The sequence below is a fragment of the Oculina patagonica genome, chromosome 2, assembly GCF_052425735.1.
Source record: "Oculina patagonica isolate OP01 chromosome 2, crgOcupat, whole genome shotgun sequence".
Lineage (NCBI taxonomy): Eukaryota > Metazoa > Cnidaria > Anthozoa > Scleractinia > Oculinidae > Oculina > Oculina patagonica.
In genome coordinates, this window is record NC_135759.1 from 33,633,387 (window position 1) to 33,657,516 (window position 24,130).

A 24,130-nucleotide genomic window follows, 5' to 3' on the forward strand; every position below is an offset into this window, starting at 1 on the left:
ATGGAATCCGAGACTTCATTAGGATCCCCAGGAGAGCGATCCTGGAGCTTTCCGTCAGTAAGCGAGCTCTCAGCTTTATCAACGACTGGGTGCCAATCTCAAGTTACCCTGGGTGGCAGTGAAATGGAATCCGAGACTTCAATAGGATCCCCAGGAGAGCGATCCTGGAGCTTTCCGTCAGTAAGCGAGCTCTCAGCTTTATCAACGACTGGGTGCCAATCTCAAGTTACCCTGGGTGGCAGTGAAATGGAATCCGAGACTTCAATAGGATCCCCAGGAGAGCGATCCTGGAGCTTTCCGTCAGTAAGCGAGCTCTCAGCTTTATCAACGATGGGGTTCCAATCTCAAGTTACCCTGGGTGGCATTGAAATGGAATCGGGAACTTCATTAGGATCTCTTAGAGGGCGATCCTGGAGCTTTTCGTCAGTAAGCGAGCTCTCGGCTCTATCAACGATAGAGTTTCAATCAGGCCCCCTTCAAGGCTCTCAAGTTAGCTTGGATCTCAGTGCAGCGGAATTTGAGTCACATCCTGCCCTACTTTCTCCGATAAGGACATATGATCGTTCATTATCATATAGTGAGCCTTCAATAAATACAACAGAATGGAGACGCAGTCAAGGCTCTCATGTTAGCTTTGACATGACTGGAATGACATTTGAATCCTTATCGGCTCCACCAACTCCGAAGCGAAGAACGTCAGCAAAAGAATGGAGGTACAGACGAGACTCTCACGTTAGCTTGGACATGACTGGAATGACATCTGAATCCTTATCAGCTCCACCAACTCCGAAGCGAAGAACTTCAGCAAAAGAACGGAGGTACAGAGGAGGATCTCATGTAAGCTTGGACTTCAGTCAAATGGAACCTGAATTGTCATTAAGTCCACAAGCTTCAAAGGAAAGATGCGAGAGTCCATTATCTCCAGCATCAACATCGACAGTTCCATTAGAATCAAGCATTACAGATTTACAAGTTAGCCTAGACCTCAGTTGTGTTGAAGCTCCGCAGTCACCGAAACAAGGATCTGAGGGCTCATTATCGGAAAGGGAGGCAGCACTTGACTACCGTACAACCCTTCCTACTTCAGCAGAATCTACCGAAGGAAGGCTTTCTCCTTCTTCCTCAGAAGATTCATTCAGAAGTTCTAAGGAAGACTTTGACATCGAGGGAGATGATACCTTCGCGTCGTGCACTGTTTCTTTGTCGTCGCTACAATCAAACCGGTCCCAAGACTTTCACAGTATACCATCTATGGAACTAGGCACACTTCAGGAATCGACCAGCTCTTTGTACCACTCGGCAGACGAGGAGTCTACTCGCAAAAGCTTGCGATCTTCAAAACCAGAGACTTTGAAACCGGATTCGCCACCGAAAAAGACATCGACCTCAAGCATTGTTGGAATATCCCATGTAAGCCTGGATCTCGCTGCGGAAGAATGTGAGCCACAATCTATCTCGCAATCTTCGAAACAGAGATATGAAAGTTCAACGAAGGACGAGTCTTCATCTTTAGCAACAGGAAGTGAATCGATATCAGGCATTGCCGAGAGCTCACCAATCAGCCTACATCAACCTGGAATGGAATCAGAAAATACACCGCAGTGCCTGAAACAGAGATCTGCAAGTTCATTATGTGAAAGCGTATTTAAAGCCTTCCCACCACCAAACGAATCGGGCGATAATGAAGATTACCGTATTGAAACATCAGATCATAAACGTGAGGGATTGTTGACAAAGGTCATTAGATCATCTGATAGTTCTAAAGACGTTGATCTCACGAGAGAGGATGCATCCTTCACATCGTGCGCTGGATCTTGGTCGTCTCTATATTCAAGCCGGTCGCAAGACTTTCTGGACACACTTCAGGAACGAACAGGCCATGATGTTACGGATTCCAATGACGAGTTTTACTCTGCAGATGAGGAAGAGCAAAGGAAGGGCATAAGATCTTTAAAACGAGACACTTTAAAACCGGAAACCAGAGATCAATCTCAAGTTCAAACGTTTGCCTCATTTGGATCGACTGACGAAGTGCCACATGAAACTGTTTTTCTTCCTATCGTTATTGAAGATGCAAAGAAAGTAACACCAGAAGGTGGCAAACAACAACAAGGTCAACTTCCAATACAGAACTTGGATCAGTCTGTTTCTCTTCCTGCCATGCACATGGACTTAGAAAAATCTCATTCGCCATCTTCCAAATTAGGGCAAATGAAGTCCAAAACACCACAAATTCCTCAAAAGGTGAAGAAAGCTTTCAAATTTTTAAAGCCTGAAAAAGAGCGCAAACGGTATTCAAAGTTTCAACAGGAGTGTTTGTCGGATGATTCCGACGATGTTACGGAAAGACCTTCTACTGCACGAAAAAGATTTTTATTTTTTGGCCGTAAGAAGAAAAGGTCCTTGTCGCGTGGTGAAACGTCCCGACAGGATTCCTCGTCTCAGACAGATCCAATTTGGAGTGCTTTGCCAATTTCTTCTACCCACCAAGAGAATGCACCAGTTGTGACAGCCCAAACCCTGCCCTCTGATCAAGGTTCACCTAGTGGAGGAGTACATAGTAGTCAAGAAACGGGAACTGATACGTTGACTGAAGGTTCCATAGACTTAGGAAATAATAATGACGACAGCTTGCATCATAAAATTAGCGGGCTTTCCAAATCTAACGAATCTGGAAACTCTACCACTGGCGAATCTATGGACATAGAGCAGTTTGAACACAAAGATGGTATAGATTTGTCTAAAGGAAGCTTTGAATGTTCAAATGTAGTCACGGACGATTCACACAGGCCACAGCCTGAGACATCCTGCGAAAGTGAAGACATTAGGAACATTGAAGCAGACCTTACAGAACAAGGTTTGGGCTCACAATCCGTTAGCAGACAAAGTATAAGTGACAAAGGAGGATTAGTCGAAGGAGTTTCGTTAGGTTGGTCACCCGGCCAAGATAAATCCACGTCGTCAACCACTCCTTCGTTAAATCCGGAGGCTAAACCTCTTCGTTGTTTGTCTTCGGTGTCTTCAACATTATCAACAAGTTCCAGTGAAGGTTCTATTGGAAGCCTGGGCTCCTTTCATAAGAAATGCCAGCGACCATCTGCATCAGAAAGGTTGTCATCACAAAGCAAGGGAGACTTGGAATTAAATGATGGAATCACACTTAAATCCGAAGCAGACCTTACAGAACAAATTTTGGCTTTAGAATCTGATAGCAGACAAAGTATAGATGAGGAAAAAGGACTAGTCGAAGCAATTTCGTTAGGTTTGTCGCCCGGCCAACATAAATCCACATCCTCAACCACTCCTTCGTTAAATCAGGAGGCTAAACGTTGTCTTCGTCGTTTGTCTTCGGTGTCTTCAACATTATCAACAAGTTCCAGTGAAGGTTCTATTGGCAGCCTGGGCGCCGTTCATAAGAAATGTCAACCACCATCTGCATCAGAAACGTTGTCATCAGAAAGCAAAGGAGACTTGGAATTAAGTGAAGAAATCACAATTAAATCCGAAGTAGACCTTTCAGAACAAATTTTGGCTTCACAATCGGTTAGAAGACAAACAAAAGGTGAAGAAAGAGGACTAGTCGAAGCAGTTTCGTTAGGTTTGTCGCCCGACCGAGATAAGTCGATGTCGTCAACCACTCCTTTGTTAAATCAGGAGGCTAAACTTTGTCTTCGTCGTTTGTCTTCGGTGTCTTCAACATTATCAACAAGTTCCAGTGAAGGAGGACTGGTCGAAGCAGTGTCGTTAGGTTTGCCGCCCGGCCAAGATAAATCGACGTCGTCAAACACTGCTTCGTTAGATCGTCGTTTGTCTTCGGTGTCTTCAACATTATCAACAAGTTCCAGTGAAGGTTCTATAGGGAGCTCGGTCAGATCAACTGGTAGCTCAACACATGCTGCTACTGCGTCTGTGCCTTAATCGTTACTTCCAAGCGGTTCTCCCCTTACCGTGGAGCCAAACGTACACAGATAGACGTCGTCCTCCTCCTGCAATCGGAAGCGTTCCGTCGAAACGATCTCTCATTCTCAAACCTCGGAAACTGATCTACCGGCATCGCACACACCTTTAAGTTCGTCAGCTTCTAAAAACTCGCAGCATGTAAGCCCGGCATGGTTACGACGAGACAGTATGGAACAGCTCTCCTTAGACGAGAGCTATGAAAATGTAGCTGAAGTCTCATCTACAGGACTCTTGAGCCCTGATTTGTCAAGCCCACGAGCTAAACGGCGAGAAACATCTCATGAAGATATCGGCATGCTGGCGTCTAGCATGGGTAGTTTACGTGTTAGTGGAGGACGACCCGAGGGCGACGATAAAAGCAGTGAGACCGATGAGTAACAACGAAATGAACTGTGTCACGACGACTCCAACCCAATAGCTACCGGTGCAGCTCCCGTTTTCTTTCCGAAAGGGAGAATAACATTTCCTCCCATGGAATGACGTGCAGACTAGAATTCAACTATTTTAAAATGCGGAAAAGTACTACCTTAGTTACTTATTTCGATAAGAACATCATAGTTAAGTTACTATTTGGACGACAACAGCACCTTTTGTGCAATGAATCTCAATAATCAAGATAAATCTTAAATATCTTTCGTTATTCGAGTGTCAATAAGATAATATGCGCGCAGCTTTATTTAAATTGATAGTTTCAGTTTTAATAGAATTTGGCAAAGGTCAATATATGGACAGTCCATAGGGCAAAACCTAGCCGCCAAAACGACTACACTGTGACTGCATAGTCTCCTATTCACAACATGCTTCAAAGAAAAGAAGTATAATTCGTGAGGACGGCAGGTTTAAGCAGCTTAAGCCAAAATGCAGTACGACATTGCATCTCCATTCAATTTTGTGTTTGTATTTGTAATTGGGAAAGCAACGCGACACAATGTCGTAGTGATGGGACAGAAGTCAGACAATCGCGAGTAAGGCAGTATAGGTGTGGCGAGAAAGTTAAGGGTTAAATAAACAAAATCAGCATTACACAACACAGGTGTTTTTTAGATAGTCTTTCTTGATCTTTATTACCACAAAAAACCATCAATCCTCGCAATCTACTACACTATAATTTAACTTATGTATATCTTTTGCCTCGTCAACTTTGATACTCCAACAATATATCTACTACATCACATGTCACTTATGAAAATAGAGCATGCTCTTTTCTTCTCTTCTATTATAAACCCGATTTCTTGGGTTTGAAGCACCTAGAACCTGGAACAATTTGTCCCATTAAGGTAATGGTTATATTATAAAAAAATGTCTTCGTTGATTTCACAAATCTTTAGGACTACTTTTTAGTGTCCAAAATCGATTCACGTTACCGTGTGCAATGCGAGGGAAGTAAAACAGTCTTGTTTAGATCGAAAGACAGCAAAACAAGTACCCAATGAAAACGTTCTCTTTAATTTGCAAAGCTACTGATAACTAAATCAAACTAAATCACAAAGCTTAGAGCCAGGTCGGTCGTGGGACTTTACAACTGACACAGCCATGATTCTTACTCAAAAAATGTTTTCGATCCTGTAAGCGGAGCTCTCTTTTTCTACTGGGTTATTCGAACTGGAATTTTCTACTGGAATTCAACTGGAATTTTTTTTGTTTTATAAACTAATCTTATATAATAAAAGTTTTTCGCATGATGTGGAAGGAAATTCCATTCATCGCGAACAAAGGGACGGTAGGATTGTCATAATCTTGCTAGTTCCTTTTGTCCCTCAGATTGCTCCTCTCCTTTTACTGCTGAAAGCTGTATTGAAGCCCTAAGCCTTCTGAATATAATTCACAACAACTGGAAATTTTACATGACTTTATAAATATTTTTTGTTGTCGTTTAAACTTTGCCCTGAGGCTGACTTGCACCATCTTCGACTCGTGAGATTCACCACTGGTTCTTATAAAAACATGAACATTATTAATTCGTCTCTTTTTCCTTTGTCTATCTTCATGATCTTCCAGGACACTTGATTCGTAGAAGATCCTTGATCTGGTCAGGTTGGATTGCATAGTTGAATATGTAAAAGTCGTCAACAAAACCTCGAAGATACCTTCCGCCCAAGTCAAAGCTTCCTAAACAGGCTTTGTAACCCCAAAAGTCGTCAAGAGGCCCACTGCCTCGTGAACTACCACGCAGTGCTCCATTTACGTACACCTGTAAATATTAAATCAAGTCAAAACTTTTACACACAAGAGAACTTTGAAGTTAAGGACGGATTACTACGTCTGGTTTAGCGACCTTTCGACTGGGTGTTTCGCATGGGGAACGTATAGTACCTATTAAAAAATATTTATCTTCTTCGATGACCATGAAAAATAAGATTTTTGTGTTAAAACGTACAGACAGGGCCCAGTTGTTCAAAGGTTGGATAACGCTATTCACGTGATAAATCACTATCCGGTGGATAGCGCAGTATGTTTTGTTAACACTTATCCACTAGATAGCGATTTATCCGGTGGATAGCATTATCCACCCATTAAACAACTGGGCCAGAATGCAAGGAATGAATTTCTTAACCTCCCAAGTTCCCTCAGAACCAATTAATGGGGGGATGCACTGATGAAAACTTAAACCGCACCTTCACGTTCGAATTGCAAGCTGCACGCCAAAGATTGGAAAAGAATCATACTGGGAGTTATTCAGTTTTATTTAAGTACTAGTTGCTGGAGTCAGCGCAGTCACTTGTTGTGTGGTGTCAGGCTGCGTGTCAACACTTGCAATAGGTTGCGTAGTAGGGCGGAACAGTAAACCACCGCGGAGCGCTGAGAGGTGGCTGTGCACGACTTTTTGGAAAATGCGCGCATTGTCGCCCATAATATGAAAATAACATGCACTCAGTCTAGACTTTTTTTCACGGAGGCCAATTTGGTGTTTTAAGAAACTAGAAAAATGCATTTATGTTAACAGGAAAAGCTGACAACGCAATATCACTATTTGGTGCACAAGTATGGTCTTAATGATGTTAAATTTTAAAAAGCTACCTTCGCCTCCCCTGAGGTGCCATTGTACGAGCCAATCAGATGTGTCCAAACATCAGGCTTGATGATGTCATCAGTGAAAACACTAAACACTGGATTCTGGTAGTGGTTTCGATGAAACCAACGGAGCTTGCCGTTATCAATCTCAAAATGATATCCTCCTGTTGGTATTATCCAAGGGAGAAGTCAGTAAATACAAGATTCATAAAATACGCATAAGCTGTTTGGCACCTGACACGTTTCAAGTAGGGTCCCAAATTTCCATCGTAGAGCCCCTGGGAATGGCTGGGATATATCGGAAACCAGTCGTTTCGCCTACAAGATGTTTCGCCTACAAGTCGATTCGCCTACAGTAAAGTCGATTCGCCTACACGATCTGAGATGTTTCGCCTACACTGAAGTCGATTCGCCTACATCAAAACTTACTATGTTCCGAAAGATAGAGCAGGGGAATGCCTCAATAAAGTTTAATAGCAGACTAAGTTTTTATTTTGTCACACACCACAATTTTACTTTATTTCGTCACACACGTGATTGCTTAGAGAGTTTGACCACGCGTGAAAACAGAGCGACGAAAGATATATAGATTATTTAAAAATAATAAAGTTAGTTGTTTAAAGGGTGACTTAGTTTGCAATACCAGTTTAAACAGTGGCACTTGTGATTTCTCCTGTTTTTTTTTTTTTTATTATAAAACTTTTCTTTTGGTTATACTTCAGTGTAGGCGAAACATCTCAGACCGTGTAGGCGATCGCCTGAAGGCGAACCGACTGAGGCGAAACGCTGAAGCGAAACGACTGACATCCGATATATCTGTTTGAATTTTATGCTGTGCAAAACGTATTGCTTTTTCGGTCAGTTTGGTACTTGGCTGGTTTGTCAGAATAAATTAACGACGCATTTTTTTTACAAACCTGAAAAGTCATTCGATAACAAAAGTAATATAAGAGTGTACTTTGCAATACACAGGCAAGAGTTCTATAACAAACACAGGATCGCCATTTCTGTCAATCAGAATGCTACATTAAAAACATAATAAGAGGACGTCATCATTACCCATGACTTGTCCAATGTTCATCACACGAGCGGTGCTAAAGACGGAGTGATATCCACGAGAGGTACCCACAAGGTTAACCCAGGACGCCACAGTTATGCCAGTTCGGGGCTTGCCTCTGAATGTTGTATCTTCCAGCAGTATGTCGCCTGACTTTCCAAGGCTTGCATAGTGGCCACAGACTCCTCTGTGCGGAGCAATGAACGCGCCCTTGTCCAAAAAGGCATTGTTACCTTTGTCCGATTCATCCAATACTACCTGGTTTTCCCACTTTTCAAATCCTAGGTGTAAAACTATGAAAAGAATAAAAGCTTAACCTTTTTGTATTTGTTGTGTTGTTCTTTGCCAATCGAATGTCTGAATCACTATCTAATTTTCTTCTGGGGGTAGTCGGTTGAAGAACCAGACGTAAATTAAATCGTGTGCCTGTTATAGTCTCTTGTCCTTTAAAAGTAGCTGTTCACCCTCCATTATCATAATAAAAGTTAGAAATTTTAGAAGAATTTTACACGATTGTTAGAATAATCCTGAACCTGTTTGATGCTGTGGCTTTCAGCAGTTATTTTTCATGAAACAGAAAGTGTTGAAAGAAATGCAGCGCAATGGCCACATTGATCCTACGCCTACCTGGACACCCTGAGCGGTAACATGAAATTGTTTCAAATTCTCGGCCAGACTTGGGACATGTCACTCCATCACACATCCGGGACCGAGTTCTTTTGCCCACACCACACGTCACAGAACACGTCGAGTAAGGAGACCATTGCAAAGCTTCAGCTATGTAACAAGTGGAGTATCAAATTAGTGTTACAGTAGTAAGTAATACCTTAGACAATCCATCTGAGGGACCAAATGACTTTTGGGGTCCGCAGAGTAACACAAAGGCCGTGAGGCCCTTAATTTGCTATCAGTCTTCTCGGTAATTGTTTTAATTAAAATAAACAGCTGCGAGGATCATCCGGTCACTCAGAACGTACCACAACAACAACAAAAACAACAAACCTTTATAAAGTGTCAGGGTTTTTAGATGCTGCAATGGGGAAAAAAGGAAAAATGTGAATTGTACTATATTTTAAAAATGTATCCTACAAATTAATACCATACTAGACTAACTACAATCAAATATTTGGATTCTTCTAGTCAGGTCAGATAACATAGGTGACAGTTCTCGCAGTTATCCTCAAGTAAAGATCCTATGTCTATTCTTGTTGAGAGACCACATATTATTATGCAAACCATGAATATAACATACCCGAACAAGTGCTAGTGCATGGGATAACCTGTGTCTCTATTCCAAGAGCCGTGCAGTCCTCCGCACTACATCTCCGGTACCGCTTCCTCACACCCGATCCACAGGTCACGGTACACTTGCTGAATGGCCCCCACTCAAACGGTCCGTGGTTGTGAATGGTGCTGGCCTTGCTACTGTTAAGATCGTTGGCATGTTGCCTGCTTAACACTGTTGCCTGCCTGTGGGTACCACTGATAGGCAACGGAAGGTCTGGATGCACATGTAACCGCAGGGGCAATCCAGAGACAGGATAATAACTAGTTTGGTCTGTCACATTTACCACATGTGTCTGGATGTGGTAAGGACGAGAAACGCTTTCATTAAATTCAAAAGGTTTTGCATGGAATTTGTGACTTGACTTGTGAACTGTGGAAGTTGGATGCATTTTTGTTTTTCCAGCTGTATGTATCTCTGGCGGTGTTGCCAGTTTCAGAGCAGGAGATTTGCCTTTAGTCGACGCTGTTGCTTTCTCGTGAACACTTTGATGAGGTTTGGATTTGGCAGGTTCCTCGGAAACCTTGAACGATGATTCACTGTTATCACTGACCTCAACAGGCTTAAAGCTCTGACCTAAGAACAACCGAAATAATAGACATTGTTTCTCAATCAACAGACACAAGGATCGAAAAAAGGAAACAGACAAGACACCAGATAATTTGTGTCAAGAGTTCTTTTGCTGGTAAAAGAATGAGAAGTGAAAAATAATTTTCAAAATTTGCAAAGACTGACCTAAGTGATCACAGCCATAAAGCTCGGCACGCATACAGATGTGTACACCATACCACGCCAGCGGATGTATTCTAACGTAACGAGCTGTGATTGGGTGCTTTAAGTGACGCACAACTATGGTTTTACCGTCATCATTGCCAACAAAAATCTGCCAAAAAAAACAAACAAAAATGTATCAGTTTCAGTCCTAATTATCAAAGAAACCAAATGGCTAATATCGCGGTCAATCCATCGCAGGTTTCCTCCCCCCCCCCCCCCACCTTTCCATTCCCCTTCCTCTCTCCCTCCCCCTCCCTTTGTCAGGTTTCCCTGGTCTTACAGTTCGCCGGTCAGCTCATTTATACTCAGGGTTAAAGAGTAAAGTCTCTTGACCAATAACTCATTACAAAGACTCGGTAACATTCTAACACGAACAAAAAACGGAAATCCAAACACTCTTGATATTGTACTGTTTTACACAGTACAACACTCAAAATCATACAATAAATAATTACCTTTTGCCTGTTGTCTTCAGTGTAGTTTGTCCATTTCAGACCATTTGCACTGTACGTTATTTCATACCTCACAACCCAGCGGTCGTCAGTTACTTGCCCTTGTGTTCCGATCCCTAAATATTAAAATAAGCGCAAGGCAATGATGGAACACTCGCAGGTAAGCCCAACAGTTTTTGATATAAACTAAAATAGTTATTTGAAAGGCTGCGTTATAAATCAAGGTTGTGCCACTCTTGAAGGGGTCAATCACAGCATACTCAGCAAAGGGTTCAATGAAATTTCTGAAAATTTTTTTGCTGCCTATTATTTCAGTATATATATATATATATATACAGAGAAAAATAATTGCTGCGGGTCTTAAACAGGAAGGTTTTGGAACAACAGCGCACATGTGCAAGTGAGACGAACCATGTTCCTGATTCGTTTGGTTATAAGTGTGATAACTTTATTGAATTCATCGACCGAGCAGTATTCCTTTCCCAGCAGCAACTGACCTGTGACTTTTCTTGGTTTTTTGAGGTCAATTTCAAGGAACTGCTCTTTATCTGCCAGCTTTGCGCACCAACTTCCTCTTGTAGAGACACCCTCATTCCGAGCAGTAATCACGCGTGCGTAGAACGCGGGATGTGCTTTGTCTATTGTGGACGAGCCTGAGATCTCGTGGTCCAAGATTGTGCCATTTGACATTCCCATTGGTGAAAAGCATTCTGGAATTATAACAAAAAACAACGTGACTTTGTTTTTTTGTTGTTGTTTTTCACGGTATATATAGGCCAAAACGTCAAGAGCGTGGATGGGTATTGTTCTTTCACGGAAAAGATGGAGCTAGATCGGAGAAGTGTTCTGTAGAGAAACTACTAGCATGTCTAAAGTCGCTCTCAGATAGACAGAAGGTAAAAGGAAAAGAGGCCGTCCTAAATCCGCCTGGAAAAGAACTGCAGAGGCAGAACTTCAGACTCTGCTGAACCTTAATTGGGGACAAGCCCCGCGGCTTGCAATGCACTGAAAAGGATTGGAGAAAGCTCGTTGATGCCCTAAGTGCCACTGGGCGTCTACTAAAGGAGTGATAAATTCTCTATAAGGATCAATGTCGCAAAGACATCATGTTATCACCAAATGGCTCTCTTGCAGGTAATATACTGTTTACTCGTCAGTTGAAAAACACCCAAACGTCCAGAAGCCGTACGTTTGTCATCTGTAGGAAAAATTTCCCTTCATTGCGAACAAATTCTGGGTCACACTAGCACTATTTCCCGACTTAACTTTTCACACTAAAAAATCGCGTACATTCATGAGAAAAAAGATTAACTTCTGTATTGGTCCTAGCTACCCAGATCTGTTCCTGGCTACCATATCAGTGCGTTAGTGGAGACTACGTAGAACGTTTAAGCCTTAAAACATAATTATTTGAGATAATGTTACCTGGGCAACTTGGATTGGTGCACGGCACTCTCTCAGTGTAAGTCTCTGTTCCTGGTGGACAGTTCTGGTTTCGTTCATTGCCTTTCGGTTGGCATTTTATGACTCTTTTCTTAGTTCCTTTTCCGCAGCTTACACTACATTCTCCAAAGTTTGACCATGTAGTGAACGGATTGATGCTAACTACTGTTGACAGGTCTGTTTGAACTGTATCAGTCAGTAATCCTAAACAACAGACAAGGTGGATGATTAATGAGAATTATAGGCGTTTGCACTGCGTATGACAAATTACTTTGTCGGTCTAGGAATTGATCATCTGTTTGTGGTCTCTCGTATTATTTTTTTCGCAAGAGTGATATTATTAAACTGCGAAATATAACGTCTGGCAATTCTGATTAGTGCTAACTAGTCAAAACTAAACAACAAAAAACAATGAAATCAGTGTCTGAGTAAAATTTGGTTGTACAGTAACTAACTTTTTCACGGGTAAGTAAAACCTCAATTTAAATTTATGCAAATTTAGTATGTTATATTATTTTCTGTAACTAACAAGCACTGCGAATCTAAAAGTAGACATATTCATCTTCTTAATAAAAAATAAACACAGTTATATCCAGGTGACTTGACAGTTTAAAGAGTTTGTTGTCATGTCGTGGAAACAATAAGCGCTCGATAGAGTTTTTTGACACACCAAAGGCCAAAGTTATCGATAACCAAATTGTTTTGCGAGGCCTTGGTAACTGGCGCATGTCATGGTGTCCGTTTTGGCTTGAAACCGCTGACAACAAACACTAATGATAGCTTAGTTGTTAGGAATTGTCTTAGAGACGAGGGAAAACTTGTTGTTGACTACTTTTAAAAGTAGCTTTTCCTTTGAAAAAGAAAACTATTAATACAGTCTGTTATCGATAACTTGCTTCACACCTTGGCTTTTGAGTTATCGATAACTTTTAGCTTTTGACAACTAAATGGTTTTTGACAGCTAACTCGAGATCTTCAGTCCGCCGAGGCCTTACGAATGGGCCTTTTCCAGCAAACAGTCACATGATACAAAATCCGCCATGCTGGAGGGCAAAAGAATGTGATAGCCCACGAAACAAAGCGACTTCTACCAGTCAAGCTTGATATTTCTTTGTTTTGGATGTCCTATTGCGTAGTGTGCCCTCCAGTATGGCGGATTTTGTACCATGTGAGCTCATGTAAACTGTGGAAGGCGAGCGTAAAGACCTGGGTTGGACTAGCTGGAATGAAGTGAAACAGCGAGCAAAAGACCGCGGAGGAAGGAAGACGTTGCTGAGCAGCCTGATGCTCCACTAATAGGAACGAAAAGGATGAGCGAGTGAGTGTGACCGTCTGTTGCAAAAGGCCTATTTGTGAGACAATCAACAAATACCATGACCGTGCTAGTGTATTTACAATCTTACCTGGAATGCAGCCATACAATTCAGCCCTCATACAAATGTGATCTCCATACCAGGATAGAGGATATATACGAATATAACGCCCGTCAAAAAATCTTTCCAACCAGTGAATCTTGACAGAATCTTTGTCGTCACTTCCTTGTAGCGACTGAATTGTAAAGCGTCAATGTATTAATTTACTTTATTAGCTTTAGAAGAATTTCACGGCCATTGTCAGTAAACTGAAAAGCTTTATGAATAAATGAAACACCAATTCAGGGCCATAACCAGACTTTTGGCAAAGACGAGGCAAAATCGACGATCGCCGTTGGCGATTTTCCCAACTGGACGTTTTCTTTTTTTTATAATTGGTGTAAATCTAGACCAGACAAGTGCCTGGACGTCTTGCCTCTCTCTCGCTAGTTACGGCCCTGCAATTAGCTAGAAGACTATGTATTAGAAACTTAAGCGAAATTCTAGGCGTTTTCTGTAACCCTTTGGCTGATCCATAGTTAGCAGATCCAAGTCTTGGGAAGATTCCAATAAATAAACCAACGAAACAAGCAAAGCAAAATTTAGCAATTTAGCAGTGACAATTTTTTCTAAGGAGTGGAATATTTCAGAAAAAAATCAGGAGGAAAAAGACGTATTTCAAGACGTATTCTTACCTCCCCAGTTAAATCTTCAGTTACGCACTGAAACGTCCTTCCATTCTGACTGTAGCAGAGTTTAAAGCTAGTGACGTAATTGTCCTCTAAAGACGCCCCCTGTAGGGCCACTCCTGATAAAGTCTTCTCTTCCCTAAGGTCCACCGTCAGGTAAGGCTCCTTATCATCCTCGTCGGCACACCAGGCCGTCCTCTGGGGATCATCGTAGAATGAAACAAGATTTAGGCGGCCGTAAAACGGCTTATGGAGATGATAAGTTGATGAGGCTGTGATTTGTCCATCTTTGATTTTCATGTCTTCCATTCCTAGAGGCGAGAAACATTCTACAAAGAAGAAGCAGTATTGACCTTTTGTATCAGTTGATCACGTGACACTTGGCATCATTAAAATGTAACAAGGGCACCGAAATGGGAAAGAGTGACACAATTGAAGATTGAAAAAAAATAGAGCTCTCACTTAACTGTCAAAAGCTTCAAGGATGAAATTACCTTATTATAGGATATAACGAGCCATTTAACAACGCGAAAAAAGACGCGTATAGGAAAAGTCGCAAGAAAAAAGTACAATAAAAAACGCGATGAAATTCGCGTTAATAACATATCGTTATTTCCTATAATAAGGTACTGTATACATTTCAAATTGTATCATGTTCTTAAGTTTCAGTTCTAGTAATTTTTGTGCTTTAGTATATCGCTGTAAGGCAAAGGATCACGTAATTCAATTATGCAGCACAAAAAGCACAAAGCTGCTTAATTTGTTCAAAGGACCCTTCATTCTCAGTTAAAAATACACCGTGATTAATACAAATTGCTAAATTATAAACCAAGATATTCTATAAGATTTGGCTGTCTTCACCACGAACATATGTTTGCCAGAACGTGTATTGTAAGTGACTCATGATAAGTACATACATTTTTTTGACTTTGATTTTCTTATTTTCGTTTACCGGCCTTCACCTTCTAATTTTCACCTTTGACTGCCTAGTACACAGCTTAGAGAGGAGAAATCACGTGTTTGTGGGATAAAGTGAAGGCAGAAAGCTTTATACCATCTTTCACTCTTTACGAGATAAAGTTCTGAACAATGGACGGAAATGTGTTTAGAATAAGTGTACATTAGGAGTGCTCAGTGCATGATAATAATCAGACAGTAAATACAACGAACACACCCAGATCTTATAACATATTTATTTTCTCTTCGTATAAGAAATCGTACATACCTTTCTCAAATTCACATCTCTGCATCAATTTCTTAATTTCTTCCTGACTCAAGGCTTCATTTGATATATAAAACTCATCAATTTGCCCGTCTAGCAATCTCTCTCCTTTGTGCTCACCGATTCCTGCTTTCTCCTGCCAATCTTGTGACAATTCCCCCGAGCCATCCCCCCTCAGAATAAACTTGGCATTCACATAAATATCAGCTTGCCCTAATTTGGCGTCATACGTGCACGCGACGTGTGTCCATACGTGAGAAGGGACGATAACTTCTGACGTTACGTTGAAAATTATCTGTCCACGTTCATTTCTGTGAAACCATCTGACTGACCCACTGTCGACCTCCAAATGATACTGCCCATTGTCATGAGTAGAGTTGATTCCACCTATTGTATCAAACAGTGAGTTAGGTCCTTCCACAGAGAAAAGTTTTATCCATGCCGCAATCGTTACGGCGACACGTGGTTTGTTTCTAAATGAAGGCCCATTCAACAAGACGTCTCCTCCGTTAAGATCGACGCCATTTCCGCATTTTTCACTGAACAGGGCCGTCCGTGCAAAGTTTACAATTCTGGCGTCGTTGTGTTGTTGAGATTCGTCCACAAGAATATTGTCCTTGAAGATGTGCTCAAAACGGAGGTACACAACTGCTTTTTCAATTGCTGAAAGAACAAAATGGCAGTCTTCATTGAGAGAGTATATGGACAGCAAAATAAACAGGAAGCATGATCGTCCGGCCAATTCAATTCTGCGTAGCAATCATTTACTAAGATAAAAGCTAAGTACTTGGATTAAGGCGACAGGACATGTGTGTAAGTAAAGAGTTGTGGCTTAGGATTCGTATATTGGCAACAAGTGTGTTGTGTATAGAAACAGGTTCCTCAGTACTTCAGTAGCTGTTCTGTGGTGTAACAAGGTATACGCTGTCTACGATAAGATGCAAAAACAAATGGTCAATCGTGCTCTTTAAAGGCTGTTCCGATTGAAATGTCTAAGCTCGTGGCTTTCGTCATAGGCGTTGCTAGGCAACATGACGTATTTTATATCGCAAGATGACAGGACAACTTCAGGAGCGCGCTCGATCGTTTGATCGATCTCTTGATAATCCAAGTTAAAGCCGGTTATTTGTAACTCCACTCGAAAGTGAAGGTGTATTGTGCTTGAGCGTTTCAGTCAGATTAAAAATTACCAATACTTGTTCGAGTGTGTCGGATACTTACTGGACATTATGTTAAGATCCTCCTCACTTAGTTTTCCTAAGAAAAAAACCACAGGATTAATGCCACAAGATAACACAGGATTAAAGTGAAAACTAAAAAAAGGCTTTGTGATTGATTCATTGCATTCTGCACGAATGCTTTAATTGTCGCAACGTTGAGACAGGTTGCCTTGTGAAAAAACATCTTACGATGTCATAGTAATTTTCGAGCTGTTTTCTTAAATGGTTAGCTGTAGAACTTCAAAATCGACTGACTGAAAAGAAGCAGTTTAGAAAGCGTTAATATCTGCAACAGCTGCAACCAAACTAAAAGTCTTCAATAGCAGTTCAAATTAAATGTCTTGCTTAAGAAGGCAGTAAAACAAGAAAAACCAATCACCTTTCATTTTTACGCTGTCGTTGTCGTTACTTTTACCGTGTGATTTGTCATTTTTATCTCCCGCTTTCGTGTCTTTCCCCTTCTCCTCAGTCTCCTCATCTGATGAAGTATCATCGGTCACTGTTTAATCAATAAAAACGGAGAGATGGGATTGTCAGCGAATCTACATGCATGTGTCAATATTGTTTATTTTAGACCGAAAGACTCGACTGATAGAGTTTTCTTAGCCAAATGTTTCAATATTTGTTATACGACAGTGATTTATCTGTTACTATACATTGCACACTATACATTGTATACTGTTATGTAAGTGTCTTGCATGTGTGCTATCTGTCGATATCTGCCTTACTACCAGGTAATACTGATGCAGGTATATTTTGATCATTTTGTTTATAGAAGGCTACGTTGAAGTTGCTGTCAGTGCACAGCCCCACACATGCTCGATGGGAAAGGAACTGTGAGGCGGATTTTAGCCAAATGTAGACATTAAAATAATGAGTAAAATATAAGTATAACCACTTAAAACAGTCAAGGAACATTTCAATAACACAGCAAATACAAAACAAGGTACGGATGGATCGGCAAAAATTGAAGAAGATTAAAACGAATTGCGACATGGGTTTTTGGAAAACTGTGAGTCAGGGTGAACAGCTTTTAAAGTTAATCTCGTTTGTTTGTAACTTTTAATTATAACGTCCAGGAGACATGTTGGATTGTAATCAAGTTATGGCTTTGTCATTTAGATCCATAGAAGTAATTTATTCGCTAACAGAGAAGGGACTACGTCACAGGCAAAACTTGACACTTACCGTTTTTGCAGCCGAAGAGTTCAATTCTCATGCAGTTGGTCAGACCACTCCATTTCAACGGGAGAACTCGAATATACTTTGCTGTGATCCTCGGGAACCAGTGAGTGACTACCGTGTCACGGTCTTTGTTACCTGTGAAATTCTAAAAAGTGCACTGGAAATTTTAGTAGTTGCCTCTGGGTAAGAATGAAAGCTTTTGACTTACTATTAGGTAATTGCTATTTGTATTGTGCGTTTTAGGTTATACAGCGAAAAACAGCAAGGAAACAATTTAGACGACGTCATTGTGGATTTTGGAAATGAAAAAAACTACTAATGAGTAAACTTATGCTCCTATTTTTTGCATGGACGAATCGCTGTCAGATGGGAGACGCGGGGGCCTATTAAATGTTTAGTGCGCCGGACTCCGGATCGAGCGGTCCAGGTTCGAGTCCTGGTCGGGGTCATTGTGTTGTGTTCTTGGGCAAGACTCTCATAGTGCCCCTCTTTTCTCACGACATAATGCTGGGAAGGTACCCTGCGATGGACTAGCATCCCATTCAGGGGAGAGCAGAAATATTCCTAGCCGCTTCATGATACAGAAACCGGGATAACCTCCGGCACGTATGGGTCACCTGGCTCGAGGCTTCCCCTGAGAGCAATAATTGAAATTTAGATTGAAATTTATGAAATATGTTAATTTCTCTGAGTTTGTTTTACTCCTTAAGCAGCTATAAAATTTACTGTAGCGCTTACTCTTGGACTGCCATCATCTTTCCGTTTGTCTTTTACCATTAACCAATGCTTGCCGTTTGTGCTGTATGCCAAGGCATATTTAGTCACCCAGTTGTCAAACATGGACTGGCCTTGGGTTGAAATGCCTATTAAATTAAGATACAGAATGAAAATATCACAATATTATCAGGTGTGCCTGAAGCAAAATTGTTGTGTTGTTAACCTTGTATTGAACAAGAAAACCAAGTAATGCTGTAAACGATTGTAAAAATATTTTAAAATTGAATCTGCTACCAGTACAGTAGATGCGTTAGTGTGCATCGTCTTGGAGTTAGCTTGGCCAACCTTTAGCTATTGTTGTTGGTCTAAAATGCAACGACAACACCAAGGCGAATGACAACAACAACAACAAAAGCAAAAACAACAACAACAACAACAACAACAACAACAACAACAACGACCACTACCACCAACACCACATCAAGAACAACAAACATAAGCTCACCTGAAATACTCTTTTTCTTTCCCAAGTTTATTTCAAGAAATTCTGTTTCATCTGCAAAGGCCGAGCACCATCCCCCGCGGGAGCCTTTGACGGTTTTATTCAGACGGGCGTGGTAGGGCTGATGGTGCTCATCATATGATGAAGACGCCGTGAACTGAGAATCCTTTATCAGTCCACTACTCACACCGAGAGTCTCCTGACAGCCTGGTAAGAGAATAAATAAAAATAAAATAAATAAGCTTGAATTTCAACGTGTCCATTGCTAGGAGAGTCTGGATATAAAACATCTCTATATTTCATAGGGACTAGCTACGTCATCATCGGATACTATATCTTGGAATAAAAGCACGCTACGCTTGTTGCTCGTGGCCCATCCAAAACTTGTTTAATCCTACCCATTATAGTCTGCATACCGTACGTCTCCAGATTACTTGCCCACAAAAGGGACGACCTTTTCCGCGTAAAGAAAAGGAGATAGGATTCCACACGAAGGCCTATTACCCATCCTTGTCCATTTTGGTAACCTACTTGGTTTTTTCTACCTCAATGAATTATTATCTCAGCAGGTATCCTCGTAAAGAAACAACATATTTCGTAACGTGCTCGGCACCTTTAAAAAATGTTTATGTTTCCATTTCTGATGATTTGTTCACCAGTCTGAGCGATGGCTAATTCAACTTTATTTTGTTCTTACCATTCGGAGGGGAATCTAAATTAGGGCAGTGACTCTTGCCGTTAAGTTCCCGAGATATTTTTCCATCTCCAACATTAGATGCCAGCCACTTATGACCTTCAAACTTGTATACGCATTTGTCTTTAGCTTTGATCTTCACCTGCAGGAAAAGAAATGTAAATTGCATTGGGTATGAATCAAACAAGTAAATTTTAACTCTTATTTTAATTAAATTGTTAACACGTTAAAGGTAAAGCTTTTCGATGTCTCGATTACAGAAGCCGAACGCACCAGTAAAACTTTGGTCACTTTTATCAGTTGGGCATCCTGACGAACTTGCACATCATTTGTAAAAATGTGTTTCTTATTTCTAAAACATTTCTTTCTTCCTATCTTCTAATGACTATCACAAAATCAAACCCAAAAAATCACATCTGCCTAGTAAGAAAGCAAAATATAAAAAATAAAGCAGCTAACTTTAAACCAGTCAAAACTTGAGTAAAAATTAAATACGTTACCGCTGTCAATGGCGGGAAAACGCACTTGACTCAAACACGATTGTTTGTTTTACGAGAGCAAAAGCCCATTATCCGCAGCGTGCAACGTCCCTATACTTGCGCAACGGCGTTTTCACAAGTCAAGTTATTTTTAGCTAAGCCTTTCCCGCGAAAATTACTGCCTCCGATGAAGTCAGCTACTACTTTGCGGGTAAATACTGAAAAATCATCGCTTTGAAATGCTATCAGAATACTCCAAAGAAGATTCCTCGCATGCATGTATCCGCTATGTTAACTTCTCAGCTGGACGAGGTACTGTGGTTACGTATGAACAGTCTTTTGCGAAATCGCTTGTGATTGGTTTCCGAAACCAATTAGCAGGAAAAGTAGGTATCTAAAACTAACTTTACTTGTGAAAAAGCTGTTTCACAGACGCAGTATGGAAGTTGCACGCTCCTGTCTATGACCAAAATCTACTTAAAGTTAAATTCTCCCGTTCATTTGCTTGGAAATATTTTTTAAGTATAAATACCTTGTCTAAATACCATCCAGAGCCAAACCAGCTGTTATCGTGTCGGATATTGATGGCGCTCAGTCTTCCCAAGTTTTTGCTTTGGATGACAAATTTGTCTTTCCTGTAAATAAAGATAAAAAATATTGGCGGCAGTGCTGGATGAAGTCGCTTTGTGTCTTCTGTATAATATTTATGAGACAAAATTCTACGATTATGATTACAGTCTACCATTACTGACATACAGTATTAACGTTCAACCATAAAGTCTGTTGTTTGATGTTATGGACTATATGTAAGGACAGTTTATCACTGGCACCAAAGTGATAAAAGAGACCTTGAGGTGGTAAAAATTTTAGAACCAGTTCCCAACCCGATGTCGATAAACATGTAACTGGTGACAAGTGGGGTGACCAGAAACACGTGAAACGCTGATTACACTATTGGTTCTCTTTGCACGTCTGAACGATGGCATAGTCGATAAATGATTGGAGTGCAAATAAAGTAAACCAACTAAGTCAGAACTCCTCAGACGACTTGTGCAACCCAAAGACATTCGAAAATCCTTTGAAAACGTTCAAATCAATGCTTTGAAGTAAAGCGATACCAAGTTGAATACACCCCTATAGCGTTTCTTTTCAGATAACATTAAGTACATGAATTACAATACGCCATATATTTACACACTAGAGCAGGTATTCTGATGTGGCTAAAGAAAATAAATTACACTTACTGTCCTTTTTCAAAGTCATTTCGTCCTTTACTCTCGAGTTCAATTTCTTTTGATCGTCCTTTTTCTCCAAACAAGGTGATGAACACTCGTGCATCTGTACCCGCACCAAACTTGTTACCTGTGTATACGTAAACCTCGTACGGAGTCTTGGTTCCTAAAAATGTGAAGTACCATAAACTTTGAAACATAAATTTGTAGAAGATTGGTCGTGCTACAAATCCATAGGCGGCGGAGCAGGGAGGGGCAAGGGGGCTAACAGAAATTTGGGGGGCTCAGCCTTCCCCCGCCCCCACATTTTGGTAGGTGCTGAAAATATCGCGAGCGAAGAGTAAATTGATTTCTCAAGATATTCCGTCTCGTGAGTGAGTTTAAACACCTTCGAGACTTCCTTGGACGTCTTCGGGAAACTTCGTTTATCTTCTGAAAAGTTCGAAAAATGATCGGAAACGTTCAGTTCGTATGGCCTTCGAACAACAATCGGAGAATGTTCGGAAATCTTCGGTCTAGAAACTGTTCAGAAAACAAAAAGTGCTAGAACGGAAAAACTGTTCCAAATAGAAAAGAAGTATTTTGGGAAGTAGTCAAAACGCTCCGCTGCCTCTGAAATCCATAAAACCACGAAAATATATTTGGTAAAGGTACGTTCAGCGCAAAACGAACACACGGAGCGACGGCGTGAGAAACTAGATTTTATAATTGTTCCAACTTTATTCCAGTTGTAAAATGAAATCGTTGAATAAAAATGCAGCCTTATGGTGCTCGGTACCAAGAATTGTTTGTGATTGCTTTTAGACACTCAATAGAGAATCTCCGAATATATCAAAATAATAATCTGTTTCCTTCGAGTCCATATACACAAAGTCACGTAGTGAATTTTGTATCGTTATTATAGGATTGTTGTACATTCTAACGATTCGTGCTCTTAGTGAAAAAGTCGAAGCAAAGTAAGGGGACTGTGATATGTAAACAATGTAAACCAGTACCGAATGAGCAGACTTTGATATACTGTCTATTGAATCTTTGTTTAATGAATTTGTATTTCTACTAAGGTAGAAAGAATTGTTTCAAACAAAGGTGATAGGTTCTATGGTTGAAATTTTAATTTTCAATATACTAACAATATCAGAGGATAAAAAGTTCAATTTTTTTTATATTTTTACTTTGAAAGAGTAAAGAAAACGTTACCAAGACAGGAGCAGGGTAAAATGTACCGTGAACGTCATTGGGCAAAATTAAGGTCTGCATTGCACTTGAGTGAAAAGTGCTTGGTTGTTTTTTTACGAAGCAATTCGTTCTGCTAGGAGCAATTGCAGTAGATATTTTTCAAACATCCCATTTCCATAAGGTTTTGTCGTTATATTGGGGCGGTAATGCTTTCAGTGTGGATATATACAGTAAACGACTACAGTATAAAAATAACAATCAATGGGCGGACCGCAATATTATATACGCATCGATCAGTGTCAAATTAGCTTTTAATCGACTCGCAGATACCTCAATAGTTTTTAAGTAACAGCGATGAAAAATAAGTGAAAGTAAATTGAATCTGACATTGGTTCTGAAAATTCTTCTTGCTCGAGCAAGCATACGGTACTCGATCGACCTGTAAAACATAACTCAGTGGACTGGTGTTTGAATGAAATGTTCTGACTTTGTCATGGAAAAGTACTGAACAACAGTGGTCCTTTTGCTCAGCATTAAAAAAGGAATATATTTGTATAAAACGTTCGAAAACGCAGCAGATATATTCGAATCCGAGATTTATCTAACATAGCAGTGTTAAACCCTACCAGTCACCTACCTGCTTCAAGACCAGTTAACAACATGAATGAAGCAAAAAATATCACAGAACTGTGCATCCTGTTTTATCACATCTGTGGAACTATAAAATACAAAGAAAGAACAAAGAAATATAATTTGATAGATGACATTTTCGTTTCGCAAACACCTTAATTATTTTGCTATTCCTTTTATTGCAAACATGACCTTTCTAAGTAAGGATTGCATAGCAAAGCCAAAATGGCCACCGACGGATTGTGCTTCACATGTTATTTTTTTGATTTTTTACGAAATACCGGGTTTTATGTTGTTTAGGTTTGTCTCAAATCGGTCCAAGTTATCACTGGAGGAACTGATTGTTATTTTTTTGGAACACAGCTGCGATTGGTCGGCGAGAGGTCAAATAAAAACAGTGTAATACCTTCTTAATTATAATTATCCTGTTTTCTCTCAAACACCTAAAGCGATCAGCCAGTATGCTACTTATCAGTCTTTACTTGGAAAAATGAGTGAAATGATAGCAACTTACCTGAGCCAAATCCCGTACGTTTCATAATTTAATTCCATTGAAAGGCGCTTTGTAGTTGTTCACTTGAGCGATAGTTACAGTTGAGAAACGCTGTTATCAATATAGCGAATCTACTACTCATCTCAAGCCCAGCCGATATAAATCCTCTTTATCAGTGGTCGAAGAAATTTCATTCAAACTTTAAAAACTTTGAGCTCCTGTATGAAACAGAGTTTAAGACGCTGCGCATATAGTTTTAGTAGTTCGCTATGTAGGATAAAGGAGGTCTTGGTTTATTATTGATACTCATCTCATAAATATTTAAGATAAACATTCCAGATGAAGAGGATTTTGTGACTTCTGAGGTAGACGGTGTCACCATCGATCCTGTCCAGATATAAACTGAATCTATATAAACACAAGGACGTCATAAATACAGTGCATTTTTGTTTCCTTGAGATTTGTTTTATTTTGCTATAGGGTGTGCGTTATTTGCGATCTACGCTGCAGGCACAATTTTTGCGCAAGTTTGCACCGCCTCAGTACACATCAGTGC

The 24,130-nt window shown here is 40.4% G+C and overlaps 3 protein-coding genes across 3 annotated transcripts in view; 2 read left to right on the forward strand and 1 right to left on the reverse strand.

Moving 5' to 3' along the window:
• LOC144644272 (uncharacterized) lies at positions 1-4,988 on the forward strand. The gene is made up of 2 exons (XM_078503724.1): positions 1-3,385; positions 3,851-4,988. The coding sequence occupies exons 1-2, from the start codon at positions 1-3 to the stop codon at positions 3,916-3,918; spliced, it is 3,453 nt and encodes a 1,150-aa protein (XP_078359850.1). The 3' UTR covers positions 3,919-4,988.
• LOC144644270 (uncharacterized) overlaps positions 1-24,130 on the forward strand; it is a 77,442-nt gene that overhangs the window by 9,471 nt on the left and 43,841 nt on the right. The gene's annotated exons all lie outside the window — the stretch shown is intronic.
• On the reverse strand, positions 5,139-23,834 carry LOC144644271 (uncharacterized). Its single transcript, XM_078503723.1, has 22 exons — positions 23,596-23,834; positions 23,089-23,169; positions 21,288-21,441; positions 20,576-20,678; positions 19,568-19,706; positions 18,874-19,077; positions 18,390-18,514; positions 17,655-17,796; positions 16,846-16,965; positions 16,468-16,503; positions 15,250-15,909; positions 14,031-14,353; positions 13,387-13,531; positions 11,966-12,187; positions 11,038-11,250; positions 10,544-10,656; positions 10,050-10,197; positions 9,282-9,890; positions 8,657-8,806; positions 8,032-8,322; positions 6,979-7,136; positions 5,139-6,151 (listed from the first exon to the last, which is right to left on the reverse strand). The coding sequence occupies exons 2-22, from the start codon at positions 23,144-23,146 to the stop codon at positions 5,945-5,947; spliced, it is 4,320 nt and encodes a 1,439-aa protein (XP_078359849.1). The 5' UTR covers positions 23,147-23,169; positions 23,596-23,834; the 3' UTR covers positions 5,139-5,944.